We start from the raw sequence: 16,499 nt of genomic DNA, 5'->3' as shown, positions 1-16,499 counted from the left end.
GCACTTGTACCTTGACATTCTGTCATAAATCACACACTACTTCTGAAACATCCCTCTGTTGTACAAGTCTTGCAACACAAAGGGATACTGATTGAAAATTAAAGGGCAAACGCTTGTATTTTGATGTGCTCAGCTTGGCATGCTGACTTCTGGTCATTTACAGAGATTGCTTAGGATTTTGTTGATAGTGGACTAAATCATTGCCATCATCTAATGCTGCTGCTTTGTGTGGTGTTCATGTTTTTCCACCTGATGCCAGTGTGGAAATAAGTGGTGTACTTTTTGAAAAATAGCAAGGTTAAATTGAAGCTTACATTTTACAGGCCTTTGTGCATTGACTACAGTTGCCTGTAGTCTTCATCAGTACATGCCAAAGGCTGAATATTTAGTTGATAGTTGAAAATGCTTGGAATGTATAAACCTTTGCCATTAAGGCTGCAATATTACATACATTTAAGAGTAAATCCCTTTTTAATTCAGTGGGAATGAGTGGGCTGTTTTGCATTTAGAATTCTTCCTAAAGAGTAATCAGTGATAGCATGTGAATAACTTCCTGTTTCTTTCTGTTTTCAACTGACATGGTCAGTGGTCGATGAAGACGGTAAGGCCCATGTGCTGAATCTGATCTGTCTGCTGTACATTGTAATAACAGCATGAAAATAGCTTACTGAAGTCGTCTCCATTTCATAGTTGCTTTGAGTCAGTTGTTGAGATGCATATTCTGGTCACTGTACTTTGTCACTCTCTGTCTCATGATCATTTGTGCTTCATGTGAATAAGACAGACTCATGATTTGGGTACTGGTTACATATCTAAAATCACTTGTAGATAAGGTAGTTCAACCAGCAGATGAGGCATGTTTTTGCAATGTCCCTACTGAATGAAAAATAAGGGTTTGTGTGTGTGGGTTTCTTTACAAAAGAAATGATGCCTTTTAGTTATCTCTGGATAGTAGAATCTCACCAGACCTTTAATATTAGATTTGATTTTGCCAGGTTTTTTATGTGACAAAAATTAATGCAGTTTTTCATAACATCTTCTTTCATACAAATATAAAGTAGTAGATGGATTTCATAAATAAATGAACATGCTGTTCTTAGAAGTTGGTGAGAAAAGCTACTATTTGAAAGATTCTCTGTTTTGAAATGTGAATCGCTTTTCAATTTACAGTGTTCAAAGCAGTTTGCAATCAATTGAAATTGATTAAAACCATGTTAACCAGTTAATGCTATTGTGCAACTTATATTTAATATGGGATGGAATTTATCTTTAGTACTTAGTTTGTAGAAGCCACAGGAGAGATATTCATGTGATCCAAGGTGTATTGAGGCATTCTTTATCCTTTAAAAATTAAGCTCCCAGACATCATATTGTTGCAGAACTTTTAGATACTTTTGTGAATGACTTAAAAGGACTTGGCCTAGTTTTTACAACTTTATGAAGTTTACAGGCGCAACTAGAGGTGCTTGGAAGAGTGAGGAGAGGGGAAAAAGGGCAATGAGATATGGAGTATACTTCCTCTACCCTTTTAGGGTGGTTAAAGAATGTGTGAAATGTTTCTAAAGAAGATGATAGTATGAATTCTGAGATTAAATTCTCTCACATGTACATTTCAAAGAAGGCTCTCAAGATATTTACAGGATACATTCCCATAAAAGTTAAACAGAAGCATGCAAACCAACTCTTAGCTTATTAATGCTGTGGGGCTTCTAAGAAACATACATGGGATAGTGCTGCTTGTCCTATTGATTCCAGTGGAACTTCTACCTAAGTTTTGCTGGATGATGCCCACTGTTTATTAAAGGGGCAGCCTGTCCTACTGTGAAGAATAACTAATGTAATTTATGTTAGAGCAAGAAGTTATTTTTTTTTAGATGGTCTCTCTTGAATGATGCAGATTTAAACTTTGTGGGCCTCAGTAATTTAGTCACCATAACATCATAGTAACTGCGTAGTCCTACATAAACCATCATTTTAAATGTACATATTTCCAACATCCTGAGCAATCATTTTAAAGGAATGTTTATGGTGTTCCTATTGATCTGAAAAAAAATATCCGCTCTTGTTTTGGAGGAAGATTAAATTAATAGGCTCAGCTGTTTTTACAACTCTTTGAAATAGCTTCTTTAAGCAGATGGTGAACTACAAAGACACACAGGCTTCTGAATCCCTGTTTAGCTTGTAATTACTGATTGGTTGCTACAGTTAGATTATTAAATTGTTAATCACATGTGCTTATATAGGTGGCCCTTTACATCCTTTCTTTGTAACAGCTTGTTTATAGCTCTGAACTTGCTAATTGTGGGCCTGCCAACCTAACCAACCAAGCAAAGCTAAAGTAGAAGCTGCTTATATTGACTTCACTTGAGGTGTTTGTATAAGTAAAATAAAATCTAAACATTGCCCTTTAGACCAGAGGTGTTGAACTAATTTGTTACGAGGGACGGATTCGACATAAATGAGACCTTGTTGGGCTGGGCCATATGTGTCATAAAATGTAATGCCAGCTAGCAGGAATGTAAACTTTATAAAGGACACAGACAAACACAATTTTTGTTTAAAAAAAACTTAAAACATACTTAAAATATTAGCACTCATTGGTCTTAAAGGTGCTTTCTTTGTATCTCTCCCATTTGATCCAGGGAAGTGGGCAAAGGAAGCTCTGGCTCTTTCCTTCCTTCCCCAGGGGACCAGTCAATAGAAGGGAGAGAGGCTTGGCTCAGTAGCTCTGCAGTACAATTGAGAGACTCTGGCAAAGCAAGCTCTCCCTCCCCGCTTCCTTCCCAAGGGAGGAGCCTCAGCCAATGGAAAAAAATAGAGGTTTTGCCCTGTAGCTTCTGTGCAGTTGAGCAAGCCTCACAAAGCAAGCTGTGATGCAGAAGGAAGCAAGAGAGAGGGAGAAGGAAGCAGACAAGAGCCAGTTGCTTGGGGGCCTGATAGGAGCCCTCTGGGGGCCTAATTCAGCCCCCTGGCTACATGTTTGACACCCCTGCTTTAGACATTCATACTTATTCCAACTATAATTGTGGTATGTTTTAAAAGTAGGGAAAAACAAAATAATTTAGTTAGCTGGGTTCCACTGATTATGATCAGTAATTATTTATTACTTTGTGGTCTTTGTATATCACGTTGAGGGGTATTTTGCATTTAACAGTTAACTGTAAGAAGGCACTAAGCCCATCAGTGTGAATCTACAGATGGCTGCTCGAAAAATTAGAGTTATAGGTTAGCTGGCTGTTCCTCTACGTTGAAGCGTCTCATGCGAGGATGTCAAATATCTGACTCCTAGATTGGATGTGTAGTTCATGCTTGATGTGTCTTGAATTAAGGGGGGGGCAAAGTGAATTTATTGGAATTTAGATTTCAGAATAGATTCTATTGTGGTTTGTAGGGACTGCTGTGATAGTTTCATGACTGCTGCTGCAATTGAAAGTTAGACTAATTGTTTAGGCCAGATAAAGCAAACATGGGCTTTTTTTGTGGGGGAATGCAGTAGAATGAAATTCCAGAACCTCTTTGTGGGAAAAGGTGTTTAAAAGTTCATGAGGGATGCCTGTGTGTTTCTCCTTCATCTCCTTCTTGAGAGCTCTGGCACCTCTTTTTCCAGACAGAAAGCCCTGGATCAAACTAATATTCCCTTCCCTTTCTTAAAACAAATAGAGTCTGTTTTAACCACAGAGTGAGTTTCATTTAAAGTTACCTCATACAACACAGTCTTTTAAAAAAGGGCTTAATGTATAGCATTCCCTCATGAAAAAAGCAATGACTTCCTATTTCTACCCTAACCCTTTTCTACCATTTCAACTACGGGCACAAGAATGGAACAAGAACTAGAGATTAACCAATCTCGCATTGAGATCTATACATTTTTGTTTAGTTTATTGGCCTGCCGTAATATGAAGCTGCCACTGAACCATCTGCCCCTTCCAGTGCCTACTCCAAAGCTTGGCATGACGAGAATACCACAGTTTCTGGGGGGAAATATTTATTTTTATTTACTTTATTGATAGTTCGTTTTTCTCACTTAGAATCAAGGCAGACTACACAGCGTGAGTCAATGCAATCAACAAGATAGGACATTCAATAAATTATAAAATAGGATTTGGGTTATAGAACCACCTAGAAGACGAAAAAAGAAGTGAAGCAAAACTTAAGTGTTAACATAGCATATTAAATGATGCAAAATTACACAATAGAATATGACCCACAGTAAAATATACACAGTGGTACAGGCCACAGTCTCCAGTAACTTTGTGAATAATTTTGCACAGTGCAACCCTATTGCCTGCATAGAAAAGCCCTTTTGAATAACTTAGTTTTGTATAGTTTGCAGAAAGTCAAGAGAGTAGGAGCCTTCCTGACCTCCTCAAGCAGGCCTTTCCACAAGGTAGCGGCTGCAGGAGAGAAGGCGTGTGCACAGGTAGTTGTTGATTCCCCCCCCCCCCCCAATCTACTGGTTGGCACCTGCAGAAGGCCTGCTCAGAGGAGCAAAGCTGTCATGCATAGGGAGAGAGACAGTCTTGCAGATATGAGGATCCAAAGCCAGAAAGTATGTAATAGCCAGTACTTTAAACTGAGCCCAGTAACTGATGGGCAGCCAGTGGGGTGGCTATAGAATGGGAGTAATATGCATGCTTCATCTAGCTCCTGCTAATAGCTGAGCCACAGCAGTCTGCATCACTGGAGTTTCTGAACTAATTTTTAAGGGAGACCAATGCACAGTAAATTACAGTAGTCTAGTCTCAGTGTCACTGTGGCATTGGTCCAGGTGGCCAGATCAGCTTTCTCAAGGTAAGGGGCCATTTTTCAAGCTAGGCTAAGTTGGAAGAAAGCCGTTTTTTCAACTATATTAACTTGCAGTTAATGTAAATTAATGTTAATTACTCATATTGAACTGATCCGCAAACCATGACCAGTTCTTGTCTGCATCAAAGCTCACTGGTTTGTTTTTTTTAAAGGCTGCCTACTCCAAAGGACAACATAATAAGGGAAATCCATCTTCACCTCTCTTGATTGGAGGGTGGGTGGACTGGGGGTTGTTAAGATGCATCCAGAAACATGTTATTGGCTAATAGATTGTGGAGGCCTGATAAGAGAACCAGAGTAAAGAATAAATGAACCTATAAAGTGCACTTTTGTTACCTATGTTCGTGTACTGCTTTAACTGTAAGGAGAAGGAGACATTTGCTCCAGGAGGGGACTGTGAGGAGGCTGCGCCAAATCCTGATAATGCCAAATTTATTGTTTGCTTTTAGCCTGGAGCCAAGTAGTTATCCGGGATCCTTTGGATGAGTGCTGAATCATATGTTTATGAATAAATTCTGTCCCCCAAATGTTCATCATTATAACAGTTTGAACTCACATGATTCAGGGAAACATTAAGGATGTCTGAAGTAAGATTTTGCTCATATCTCCTCTTTAGTATATTTATTCATTTTAATCATTATGCTGTTGCTCAATAATATAGCATCAATTCAACATTAGCACTTGAAATCTCTTTTTGTCTTCATTGGTTTCCATGTTTTACTTAAATTAGTCTTTAGAATTCTGTATTTGGTCTCCTACATTAATCTAGAATTCTCACAGTTGTTCCTCGTCTATATGCTGCCTCATTCTGAGCACACACATTGACATAAATTAGGATGAATGGGATTTAGCATGGCATTTGAGGCCTAACAGCATGTTATGTTAAGTCTTTAATACCACCAGTTTGTCAAAAGATCCTAACACTATGGAAACCCTTGTGGCACCTTGAAAACTACCATATTTCATATGAGGTGAGGCTTGATGAAGTGGTAGGCTCTTCATACCACAACAAATTTGTCAGTTTGTGCAGTGTTGCAAGCCTTTTTTGTTGTTGTGAACACAGCTGGTTGTCTAGAATTAATCTTATTACTGCCTCTTTTGTAATTGTACTACATTTCTAGTCCATGCAAATTAGGTTGTCCAGCGTAATATCTGAAAAGCCTTTGGACATGCCATTGATAAGCTCAGTATCTTCTCATTGAACTTCTGATGTTTTCCCTGCAGCTAAATGGTCCACAGTTCTGCTTGCTGTTTCCATTCTGGTCCTCCCATATAGTACATTTCCCTTGCATCTGATATCCTCCTAACCTTTGCTTTCTTCTCAAGATTATGGGTTGGACTGTAATGCCCACAAACAGAAGGTGATTGCAGAAGTGGATTCCCCCCTTCCCCAGCATTCCTGTTCTTGTTTCATATAGTCTGCTGAGGGTTATGTGACTCTTCTAAATACAGCACTTACGGGAAAGGGGGCTTACAGCAGGAAGTTAGAATTGCATCCAGTTGTACCTGCTTGAGCTTGTGCAAGCTTCTCTACATTCATGGACCTTGCTGTACATTTAGAAGGGCAATTTCATTTGATTCTCCTTTCTTGCTTCATGGAGTCCTGTTCAGGAGGGTCTCACAATCCTCAGGAGCAACCACAAGGAAAGATGTGGGAGAGGGTGAGGAAGATCCTTTTCTCAAAATCTTCCTTTTGTGAGAGTTTGGATTCAACCTGCTATAGTACATAACACTGATGATGATAATCTATTATGTGAAAAATGAAATTCTCATGTTGCAAAAAGTTGAATGACAACTATTAGGGCATCAAGTGGTGATCTCAGTCTGAGATCTTTGTTTCTCTATAACCCTAATTTGGGGGGGTGGGCGGATTTCTCTTCTGCTGCTTCACTCACTGAAGTGCTGTTGGCTGTATGTGAGCTACCAGTGGAAATTACCAGTCAGTGATTGCATATTTTTTAAAAAAATAAGGGTTGCATTTCCCTTTTATTTAGGGTCCTGCACAGGAAGATTTTAGCCACCTGCCCCCAGAACAGAGGCGAAAGAAATTGCAGCAGCGGATTGATGAACTTAACAAAGAACTACAGAAAGAGACAGATCAAAAGTAAGTTCGTTAGTTTTTTGTCTTTATTCTTAGTCTTGTGATTGCCTAGCCTTTGTTTAAGACAATTCTACTCCAGGTCAGTCAAGTTTAATATTTTTGTTCAGTTTCATCAATATTGCTCCGAAGCTTGAATTTTTCCTGTATTGTAGGAGAGCAGCTTCTCTTCTTGGTCCATACACCTCCCCAGAAAGATGTATAAGGACCATATGAATGAAAGGCAGGATGTCGAGGCTTAGTGTTATTCCTTGGAGCTATTAAATATACATCTAATGTGTTTTTAAAATCTATTTTGCATCCTTTGTATAGAGACGCACTCATTAAAATGAAAGATGTGTATGAGAAAAATCCACAAATGGGAGATCCAAGCAGTCTTCAGCCAAAATTGGCAGAGACTATGAGCAACATGGACCGTCTCCGGATGGAAATACACAAGAATGAGGTAAAAAAAAAATACATTAAAATGTTCTTTCGGTGTGTGAAAATGTTGGAGGCTTTATACAAGCATCCTCTCAAATCCCAGAGGGGTATTTACATGGGGAAAAGGAGAGAATCCAGGGTCTTCATCCAAGTCACAACATCTAACTGTTTTTAATCTACGGGATGGGATGTTGCCAAGCACTTGCAGAAAATAGCAGCCATTGAAAATCATATGGGAAGACTTTGCCTGCAAGATGCGTCTTTTAAAATATTGAAAGTTGGTCTTGAAGTTAGCACTGTGAGACTGCTGTCAAAAAGCAAGGAAGCTAGAATATTTAACAGTATTTTGGTGGATTCAGTTTTGTCTATGATGAGGGAGGTTTGCAGAGCCTGGTACAAGCTGGGATAAGGTGATTAATAAATTGAAGAAATCTACAGCAATCCTATATGTGTGTGTGTGTGTGTGTGTGTGCGTGTGTGTGTATATATATATATATATATATATATATATATATATATATATATATATAAAGCAAACCATCTTGCTAATGACCCCTACTCTCCCATTGGCTGAGTCACATCTCACAGAGAACAACCCTTCCCTCCAGCCCCAGGATAGACAAGGATTGGACCACTGAGGAAGCTGCCTTTGTATCCTATTGGCCCAACCTGACCAGTTCTCCATTTTTGCTCAGTGGCTGTTTCTAGGCAACCATAGTAGTTCAAGCTTGGTTCTGTTAATAAAAGGCAAGGGCAGGAGGCCCTTTTCAGGCCTATTTGGCCATTGGCGCCAGTCCTGACTAGAGTTGCCAGCTCCAGATTGGAAAATTTCTTGGAGATTTTGTGGTGGAGTCTACGGAAGCCAGACTTTGGGAAGGGGAGAGACCTCAGCTGAATATAATGCCATAGAGTCCACCCTCCAAAGCAGTTATTTTCTCCAAGGGGGAGATATCTGTTGTTTGGAGTTCAATTGTGATACCAGGAGATTTTCAGGCTCCACCTGGAGGTTGGCTACCCTAGGCCTGGCAGCACCCTTTAAGTGACTTGATGCCACATGACTGTCATGGCTTAACTGGGCCTGGCTGCTAGTGTTCAGCAGCAGCCTCCCATGACAGCCAGTGTAGTGTAGCAATTACTGCTTCAGAGCAGGGTCTGCCAGAGCTAGGTTCTCATTGTGGAAGCTGACTGCATGATTTTGGACCAGTCACAGACTTTTAGCCTAACCTACCTCATAGGGTTGTTGTACAGATCAAAAGGGGTCCCCGCTATGGAGAAAGATTGTACTTTTCCTAGGTAGAGGCTGCAGGGAGATGAAGGAGATGGAAAACTGAAGTCAGAGAGGCAAATAAAGGTAGGTTGATGGTTGACTGGGAAGGAATTGGGATTGTCAGCTCGAGGCTGGGAAATTCTTGGAGATTTGAGGGGTGGAGCCTAGAAAGAGGGGGTTTGAGAAGGGGTGGGACCTCAGACAGGTACAGTGCCATAGACTCCACTCTCCAAATCAGCCAGGGTGAGGACTGGCGATCACACAGAATTACAGCTGCTCTCCAGATGACAGAGATCACATTCCGTTGAGAAAATGGTGGACTCTGTCATTCTATTGTGCTGAGGTTGCTTCCCTCCTGCTTTGATCCCCACTGTGGAAAAAGACTGTATTTTTCCCAGGTAGAGGCTGGAGGGGGGAGGAGATGGAATGCTGAAGTCAGATCAGTTCCCCTACAGAAAATGGTGTCCTTGAAGCGCATACTCTATGGTATACCATAGCACAACCATGCCAGACCAAAAAAACCAGATCACACCACAAGCACACACTGATGCTAAATGCTGCAAGGCTGAATAAGACAGGAAAAGGCAGCAATGATGCAGATGAAAGGGATGCTGAGCGTCAGCATCTGCATGATCATCATCATGCTGTGATGCCATAGCAAATTGATGTTGAGTACCCAAGGCCAGAGCACTTGCCCAAAGCCTCTTTCTAGAGTCCATTGTATTTATTGCCATAATGGGCCTTATTCCTAGTAATAATATCAATAGACATAATAATATTAATAGCCATATTCCTAGTAATAATATTAATAGACTATGGGGAAGGGAAATTCCATCCTCCCACTGCTTCTGTTTTGTGGATCAATTTCTCTCTCCCCCATGCTGAATCAGCCTGTCTCTCTTTGCTTACTTGCCTAGCTTGTCCAGTTGCAGTTTTCTGCATCTCATGTTCCTGGTGTTTCCTTTTCCCTACCCGATTGTCTGATGCTTTTCCCTACCCAATTGACTTTGCTGATGTTGGGGTGGTGATCTTTGTGTACCATCTTGGGTTGCTAAGCAGCCCAAAATGTTGCACAGCCTTTTTCCCACCTGCAGCAGTGCAATTTACTTGGGGTTTTAAAAAAACCCCTTTCTTTTGCAGTCAATTTTCTACAAATTTTAGAATTACTCCAGCCTTGCAAAAATATGTATTTTAGTTATGGGTAATCCCAGATTTTTGATATGACACTGGAAGGCTATCAATCACAATTAGATATATAATATATGATAGCTGTATTGAGAAAATGGTGCACTTAATGTAAATATATCATGACTTTATTTACTTCATCTAACCACCACCCCCTTTCTTTGCTTTTGGGACCCCATGCAGCTTACATTATTCTTCTCTCTTTCATTTTTCCCTCACAGCAATCCTGTTAGGTAGATTAAGCTGAGTATGTGACTGGCCCAAGGTCATTGAGCGAGCTTACATGGCAGAGTGGGGATTTGAACTTGAGTCTCTCGGACCCTTATTGTACAGTTTTATGAAAAAGAGAAACTGAACAGTGCTTTAGTAGCGGCGGCAGGAAAGTCTTGCATTGAACTTCGATAGGTAGCAATTTTGAACAATAAATCAGATGCACTTGCTCCCAAAAATTACTGGCATTTCTTTTGTTTGGACATTTTGAGGGTTCAGTTATTATGAACTGCTGTGACTATCTCACAACAGCTAAATCCAGTATTGGTTTGGATTGAAAACCTCAGGTGCTACTGGTACCAAGTCACCCTTTCTCTCTCTTAAGGCTTGGCTTTCTGAAGTTGAAGGCAAAGTAGCAGCAAGAGGAGACCGAAGACATAGCAGCGACATCAATCATCTTGTAACTCAAGGAAGAGAGAGGTCACTATTTTAAACTTTTACCATGTGTTTGTAGGTTTCTCTCTTTCTCTTTTTTTGTCTAGACAAAATAGATCTTGGGGGGGGGGGTCCTTCTCACTTCAGGAATTTTAGCTAGGATGCATACAGTCATACATGGTAAAAGGTAGCAGCCATTTGTGGTGATAGGTAGTAGAGATGCTGTTATAGCTACAGCATAGTCCTGTTCCAGAAGGCAAGGTATATTTTAACACCTTGATTATCTTCTGATGTATTATGGTTGGGCAGATGAATTTATAGAATTTATCCTGCCTCAAGGACAAGCATGTCTCTAATTCTCCTATATCTTCTTTCAGCCTGCCTGTATTCATCAATAACAGTATTATCAAGTTGTATATGTAGGGTTTACTGTACATGCTTTGCTTCACAAACAAGGTCTGGAAGTGTTGTGAAATCTGCACGGGGAAAATAATAGGGTTCTTTGGTTTGAGAAGCATGAATGTTCCTTGTTTTAACTGCTTTGTTATAGCCCTGAGGGGAGCTATACCGATGATGCAAACCAAGAAGTTCGAAGCCCACCACAGCAACACAGCCACCATAATGAATTTGATGATGAGTTTGAAGACGATGATCCCTTACCAGCTATTGGACACTGCAAAGCTATCTATCCATTTGATGGTAAGGTTAACTGGGGGGCACTAAAAGAACAACTTGATATTTATTTGGTAAATGCTTTCTACTCTGAATAGAACATTTCTGCACATAAACTATTCCAGCAGCTGGTTTAGGTTCTGGGAAACTGTGCCATAAATTGGATTTTGTTTAATGGCAGAATAATACTTCTGCATTGTAACAAAACAAATATGTTAGATTAGAAAAACAGCCATTGGCATCCATTCAGCTTTATAGCAAGGGACCAGATTTTGTCTGTTGGCCTACGCTAGGAACATATGCTCCATCACACACATCAGATGATTCCTCCTGTGAATAGAGAAATGAGTGCTGAGAAAGAGAAGTTGTTAAGTCCTGCTGGAGCGGTGACAGTGCTTCTTTGTGTGTGTTTTTTCTCTAGGTCACAATGAAGGTACCCTGGCCATGAAAGAAGGGGAGGTTCTATACATTATAGAGGAGGACAAAGGAGATGGCTGGACAAGAGCTCGGAGGCAGAATGGAGAAGAAGGATATGTGCCAACATCCTACATAGATGTAACTTTAGAGAAAAACAGTAAAGGTGCAGTAACCTATATTTAATCTACAGAGTCTGTCACCTTACCAATGAATGCTGAAGCATACAGTTGGATGGAAAGTATTAGAGCATTTAGGAGACCTCATTGATTTTTTGTTCACCATGTGAGCTCAACCTGTTCCCAGTTCTGAAATTGGGAGAGTTCCCTGTTTTGATTAGCAGCTTCTCCTGTTCTGGCCAGTGGCATCTTGTTTCTCTTTCTGCCTCTATTTGCATGAGGGCTTTTAAGTGTTCTCTTACTGTAACACAGTGGTCAGGTCAATGTATTTTATTGGGTTTTTATAATATTTGTTAAGATTTCTACTTGCTTGAAGACAAGTTTAAGTAGATCAATGATTTTTTAAATGCAGTGTTCTGTTGCATTAGTCTTCACTGTCCCCTAGCCACAGAACAAACTCCCAAAATGAGAACCTGTTCAAAAGAAGTACTAAGCTCATTTAATAAAATCATCCCAGCCCAGAGAACAGTTTCTTTTACTTTCCAAGCAGAAACCCTCTTTTAATTCCCTTGGTCCTTCTTGTATAATGAATGTTTTTAAAACATGCACACACATTTTGCACCCGGTGTGGGTGGAGAAAATAAAGGAAAGCTCCCTACTGCAGGTGTGCAAGCCATTGGCTCTGTGTAATGGTGCTTGGTGATTGCAGCATTGGCTTGGATCCTATGTAGCAGAGCTGTGCAGCTGAAATGGTACCTTTCATTCTCATGTTCCCCTTTCTGCTGTTCCCGTGTGGGTTAGTGGACCCCCAGAAACAGCAACAAGATCAAAATCGGGTAGGGGAAGCAGTGAAAATTGCCTTTCTCTTCCATGAGCAGAACTGCCTACTGAGGATCTAAGCCAGTATTTAGAAGTATTCTTGTTCTAGAAATATTTTTGTTGCTTTTACTTTGGGAACCAAGCCCATACTTTCTTATGCACAATGACAAAAAGTGCAGCAGGTAAGCAAGAACGTGACACAGCTCGCTAATTGCAGGGGACTCAGCAGCACAGCATGGAAGTCTGCCCCAGGTTCTCCTTTTTCTTTGTGATGGGAACCTTGGACATTATGTATACTTGAAATTATTTCCTCTCTGCTTGGAAGTGTTGTCAAGGTTATTCTGTTGTTAAATCACAGCTGTGGCCCCATTCTTTTGTGCCAGTGCTCTTGAACACTCCTGGAAAAGTGTATTCCAGAAGTGCAGAAACTGTTACACGTCAGTTCATCGGTCATTGTGCAGGCAGGCATGCAGTGTCCCCGTTTGTTCCAATAGACAGAGCAGATCTGTATGCACAAAGGTAGGGGCATGCAAATCTGCTCTGTTAAATAAGCAGCCAAGCTGTTGTGAATAAGGAAGTTTTTGTGAATACGCTTGAACTCCTGTGTCTAGAGCTGATCACTGGATCAGGCATTATTCTGTTGGATAAGGTGTCTATAAGTAGTGTTTTCTAAGTGCTGTTACCTTTTCTGGAATCTGTACACTTTGTATATATAAATCAGGGGTAGCCAGGGGTAGCTCTCCAGATGTTTTTTGCCTACAACTTGTAGACAAAAAACATTTGGAGAGCTACCGTTGGCCACCTCTGCTATAAATAAATGCCCTCACTTGGGGGAGGGAAGGAGTGGAAGCTAAGTTGTACTGCTTGGCAACTTGGCAAACCCCTGCTGGGCAGTACGATGTGAAGAAGTCTGAAAAGAGTTTGCATAATCACTTACACACATAGCGTTCATTCTTTAGTCATTTTTTTTTTAAAGAGCACACTTCTCTCTTTGCAAAAGCCTCTGGTAATTCTGTTCTGTTCTTCTTTTTTCCCCTCTTGGACTGCAGGTTCCTGAAGCGGGTTTCTGAAAAAATGGGCGAGATGTTGAAGGAGGTTACATGCAGCTGCTTTGGGGGGAGGGTGTTAGGCCCATCGAGATGGGGGCAGGGGGGGAGCCAGTTGCATGAAGGCATGCAGGCATACATTTCCATTAACAATGTTAGCATTGCTGTGTATGTTCAGCGTTTCTGTGACAAACTAAAGCTCCATTCCAGCAGAACCAAAACCATCCAGATCTGAAAATGCATCCTCTTCATAGTCCTAAGTTCTGAGCAGTTTTACTTGCAGTTCGCCAGTTGCATTGTATATTGGCTGTTTCAACACTCTCATTGTCCATACCCATATTAACTGGTATTTTGGTAGACTCATGTCATTTACCAGTCAGTCTCTGCCTGTGCCACCTCCATGCTCGCCCTAACCTTCTCCTGCATGTCTAGGTATGTCTCAGGCATGCCTGCCTAATGTTTTGTATTTCCATAGCTCTTCCTCCTCTTCTGCATTTGTAGCGAGACCACTTTTCATGTTATCTTTGGCACTAATATTTTTTTTTATTCCAGTAGCCATTTATGCTGCTATAACATTTTTGCCCCTTCATTGTGACCGTCGTTACATTCCAGTTATTTTTGCATTTTAACTGATGTGAACTTAACATTCATTTTGATTTGGGGAAAGGAACACATCTCAATGCTAGGCCACTGCAGCCCAGCTTCAGCACCTCACCTTTTCCTGAGCACTGAAAACCTGGGATATAACAGCACAGATTTTCCACTACAAGACAAAAACGACTGTTTTCCGAAGTCAAGTGCTTGCCATTCAGATGCTGCCTTAAACTCTCGAGTGCCTAAATCTGTTAATTTGCCAACGCTTACCACTTCAGTATCCCGCAAAGGGCTTTGGGTCTCAGCTCCGTATGACCTCTTCTATCTTTCTACAGTGCTGCAGCTGCTGAGGTAGCCACGGTAGATGTTCTCTACAGCTCTACCGTAACATGATACATGGTGCATTGTAAACTTTATGCATTGAAAACTAAATACATGTATCGGTTTCATTTTCCGTCTAATGAATGTTTTTTTTAAATAGGATTTTTTTAATGGATCATTCCCCCCCCCCTTGATTGTCTTACTTTTTAGGATGGGGGCGGGAGAGGGAGGGAAGACTCCAGTTTTTAAATAACTGCAGTGCTAGTCTGTTTCCAAGTGATGCTTCATTGTTAAGGACCAGTTGAAAATTGGAGTGATACTTTGTAATGATCTATGTGCACTTTTACTTGTAAACATTGAGATTTGGAAATGTTTATACATGTAAATATAGTTGTCTGCAGCACCCCTATTGCTCACATTGTTTTGTCTGCCATCTGTGAATTCTGTTAATGAGATCACCCTACATTTAACTAAATAAGGTAATCTTAGGATATGGGAAGTTGGGGGAGGGGAAGGGAGAAGCCAGTGAAACCCTCATAAAACCAGCTTTTTTGCTGTTTGTGGTAATGTTTTAAAAAAGTTAGCTTTTCTATGCGGGGGGTGGGGGGGGAGGGTTGAAGCAATATTTGGACACAGTGCTGGATTCCTTTAGGACTTTTTCAGTGTTATTAGCAATTGTACTACCAGTAAACTAAATCTGTGTGGATATTGTGTGGAAGTTTTTCTTCCTTTTTATTATTGTGTGCCATTATTACACAGATGACACAGTGTATTGACATTGGGGCAGTTAAACTCTAAAGTTTAGGTTTTTGGATACTGTAAACAGGGTTATTTATATAAATGTGACCTTACTCAGTACTGACAAAACTACATGGTATAGATTTTTGTTTTTATAAAGGACCACCTAGGTGCTTTTCTGTTTCAGAGGTGATGAGAAAATGTTCTCAATGTGATTTTCGGCCAGGAGCTCTGTGGCTTTTACCTAAGAAACCTCACAGGCTTCTATTACACTTCTAGTAATGGACTAACTGTTCTTTCATGCTACTGGTTTTTTCCCCCTAGGACCAGGATTTTTTTTTCCTCAGGAGAGTTTCTTTCTGTGGTATATATAACCTTATATGGGTTAGTAATATAAGGGGAGGGGAAAACTCTTTGTACTTGCACAATTAGCTAAAATTATTCTGCGATTCTGAACATGATGAATTGTCTGAGTCTTAAAACTTTCCAGTAATTTTTAATCTTCTGTGCACGTGTTGATTTTTAAATGTTTAAATGCTTTGTTAAAAACAGTGGTTCTTTTGAGAATATTTTCATGGAATTAAAAACAATCTTTTCATGGTCCTGGTAATTTCCCTTGTTGTCTTCTGTTACAGGCACAGGAACAAATGGGGCTCTGGTACCCTTTGTAAATGCACTCAGACTAGGTGGTGGTGGTGAGCAATCAATATGCCAGTGTGGCAGGCTATCCAGAAATCAACTGCCTGGCAGGGCAGGACAAACCCTTAGACCCAGCAGCAGCATGCAACAGTGTGGGACCAGGGGCAGAATAGCTTCAGTAATAGGGCAGCCTTTGCAGTCTGGAGCAGGGAACCGTCAGGTGCCTGGATTGGTAAATAAAGCAACCTGCGTAAGGAAACAGTGACCAGGCTCATGGTTTCAAGATCCCATAGACTCCAAGTGCAATGTACCCCTGCCCCCAGAGGCACTGCTGCCAGAAAGATTAAGGTAGCTTTTCCCCATTGCTAGTGGGCCTAGTTCAAATCAAGATTCCTGCTGCCATGAGGGTGGGGCTTCTGAAACAGCTTTGTTTACATGATTGATGGTGAGCAATAACCTTAACTTTCTTTGCATGTTCTTGGTCAAAGACTGAATTGAGAGGCAAAGAACCTCTAGTAACATCAGAACTTTTTCGGCTGGGGTAAGTGAACATAGGAAGAATAAACAGGATTGTTTAACATGGTATGCAGATGTAGGTGGAATACAGAATTCCTAGCACACATGCGTGGGGAATCAGCATCCTCCCAGTAGATTATCTTCCTTGACTAAGACTTTTCAACAAACAATTTGCTTTTTCTTGCAATAGTTCCACC

At 40.7% G+C, this 16,499-nt stretch overlaps 1 protein-coding gene across 5 annotated transcripts in view; it reads left to right on the top strand.

The window, feature by feature from the left end:
• Nucleotides 1–15,750, top strand: part of FNBP1L (formin binding protein 1 like) — an 85,195-nt gene extending 69,445 nt beyond the window's left edge. For 2 of the 5 annotated variants that reach the window (XM_060232243.1, XM_060232245.1), the window contains 6 exons: nt 587–601; nt 6,801–6,910; nt 7,217–7,349; nt 10,375–10,469; nt 10,975–11,123; nt 11,518–12,152. In XM_060232243.1, the coding sequence (XP_060088226.1) occupies nt 587–601; nt 6,801–6,910; nt 7,217–7,349; nt 10,375–10,469; nt 10,975–11,123; nt 11,518–11,696 (681 nt within the window). In that variant the 3' untranslated portion in view covers nt 11,697–12,152. Of the gene's footprint in view, nt 1–586; nt 602–6,800; nt 6,911–7,216; nt 7,350–10,374; nt 10,470–10,974; nt 11,124–11,517; nt 12,153–13,497 lie in introns of those variants that run through there. The other 3 variants (XM_060232244.1, XM_060232247.1, XM_060232246.1) reach the window with 3 other exon arrangements.
• Nucleotides 15,751–16,499: the final 749 nt, after the last annotated feature.

The sequence above is a fragment of the Heteronotia binoei genome, chromosome 2 (assembly GCF_032191835.1).
Source record: "Heteronotia binoei isolate CCM8104 ecotype False Entrance Well chromosome 2, APGP_CSIRO_Hbin_v1, whole genome shotgun sequence".
NCBI classification, from domain to species: Eukaryota; Metazoa; Chordata; class Lepidosauria; order Squamata; family Gekkonidae; genus Heteronotia; species Heteronotia binoei.
The sequence above is the reverse complement of the archived record's forward strand: the minus strand, read 5'-3'. Positions and strand labels throughout refer to the sequence as shown.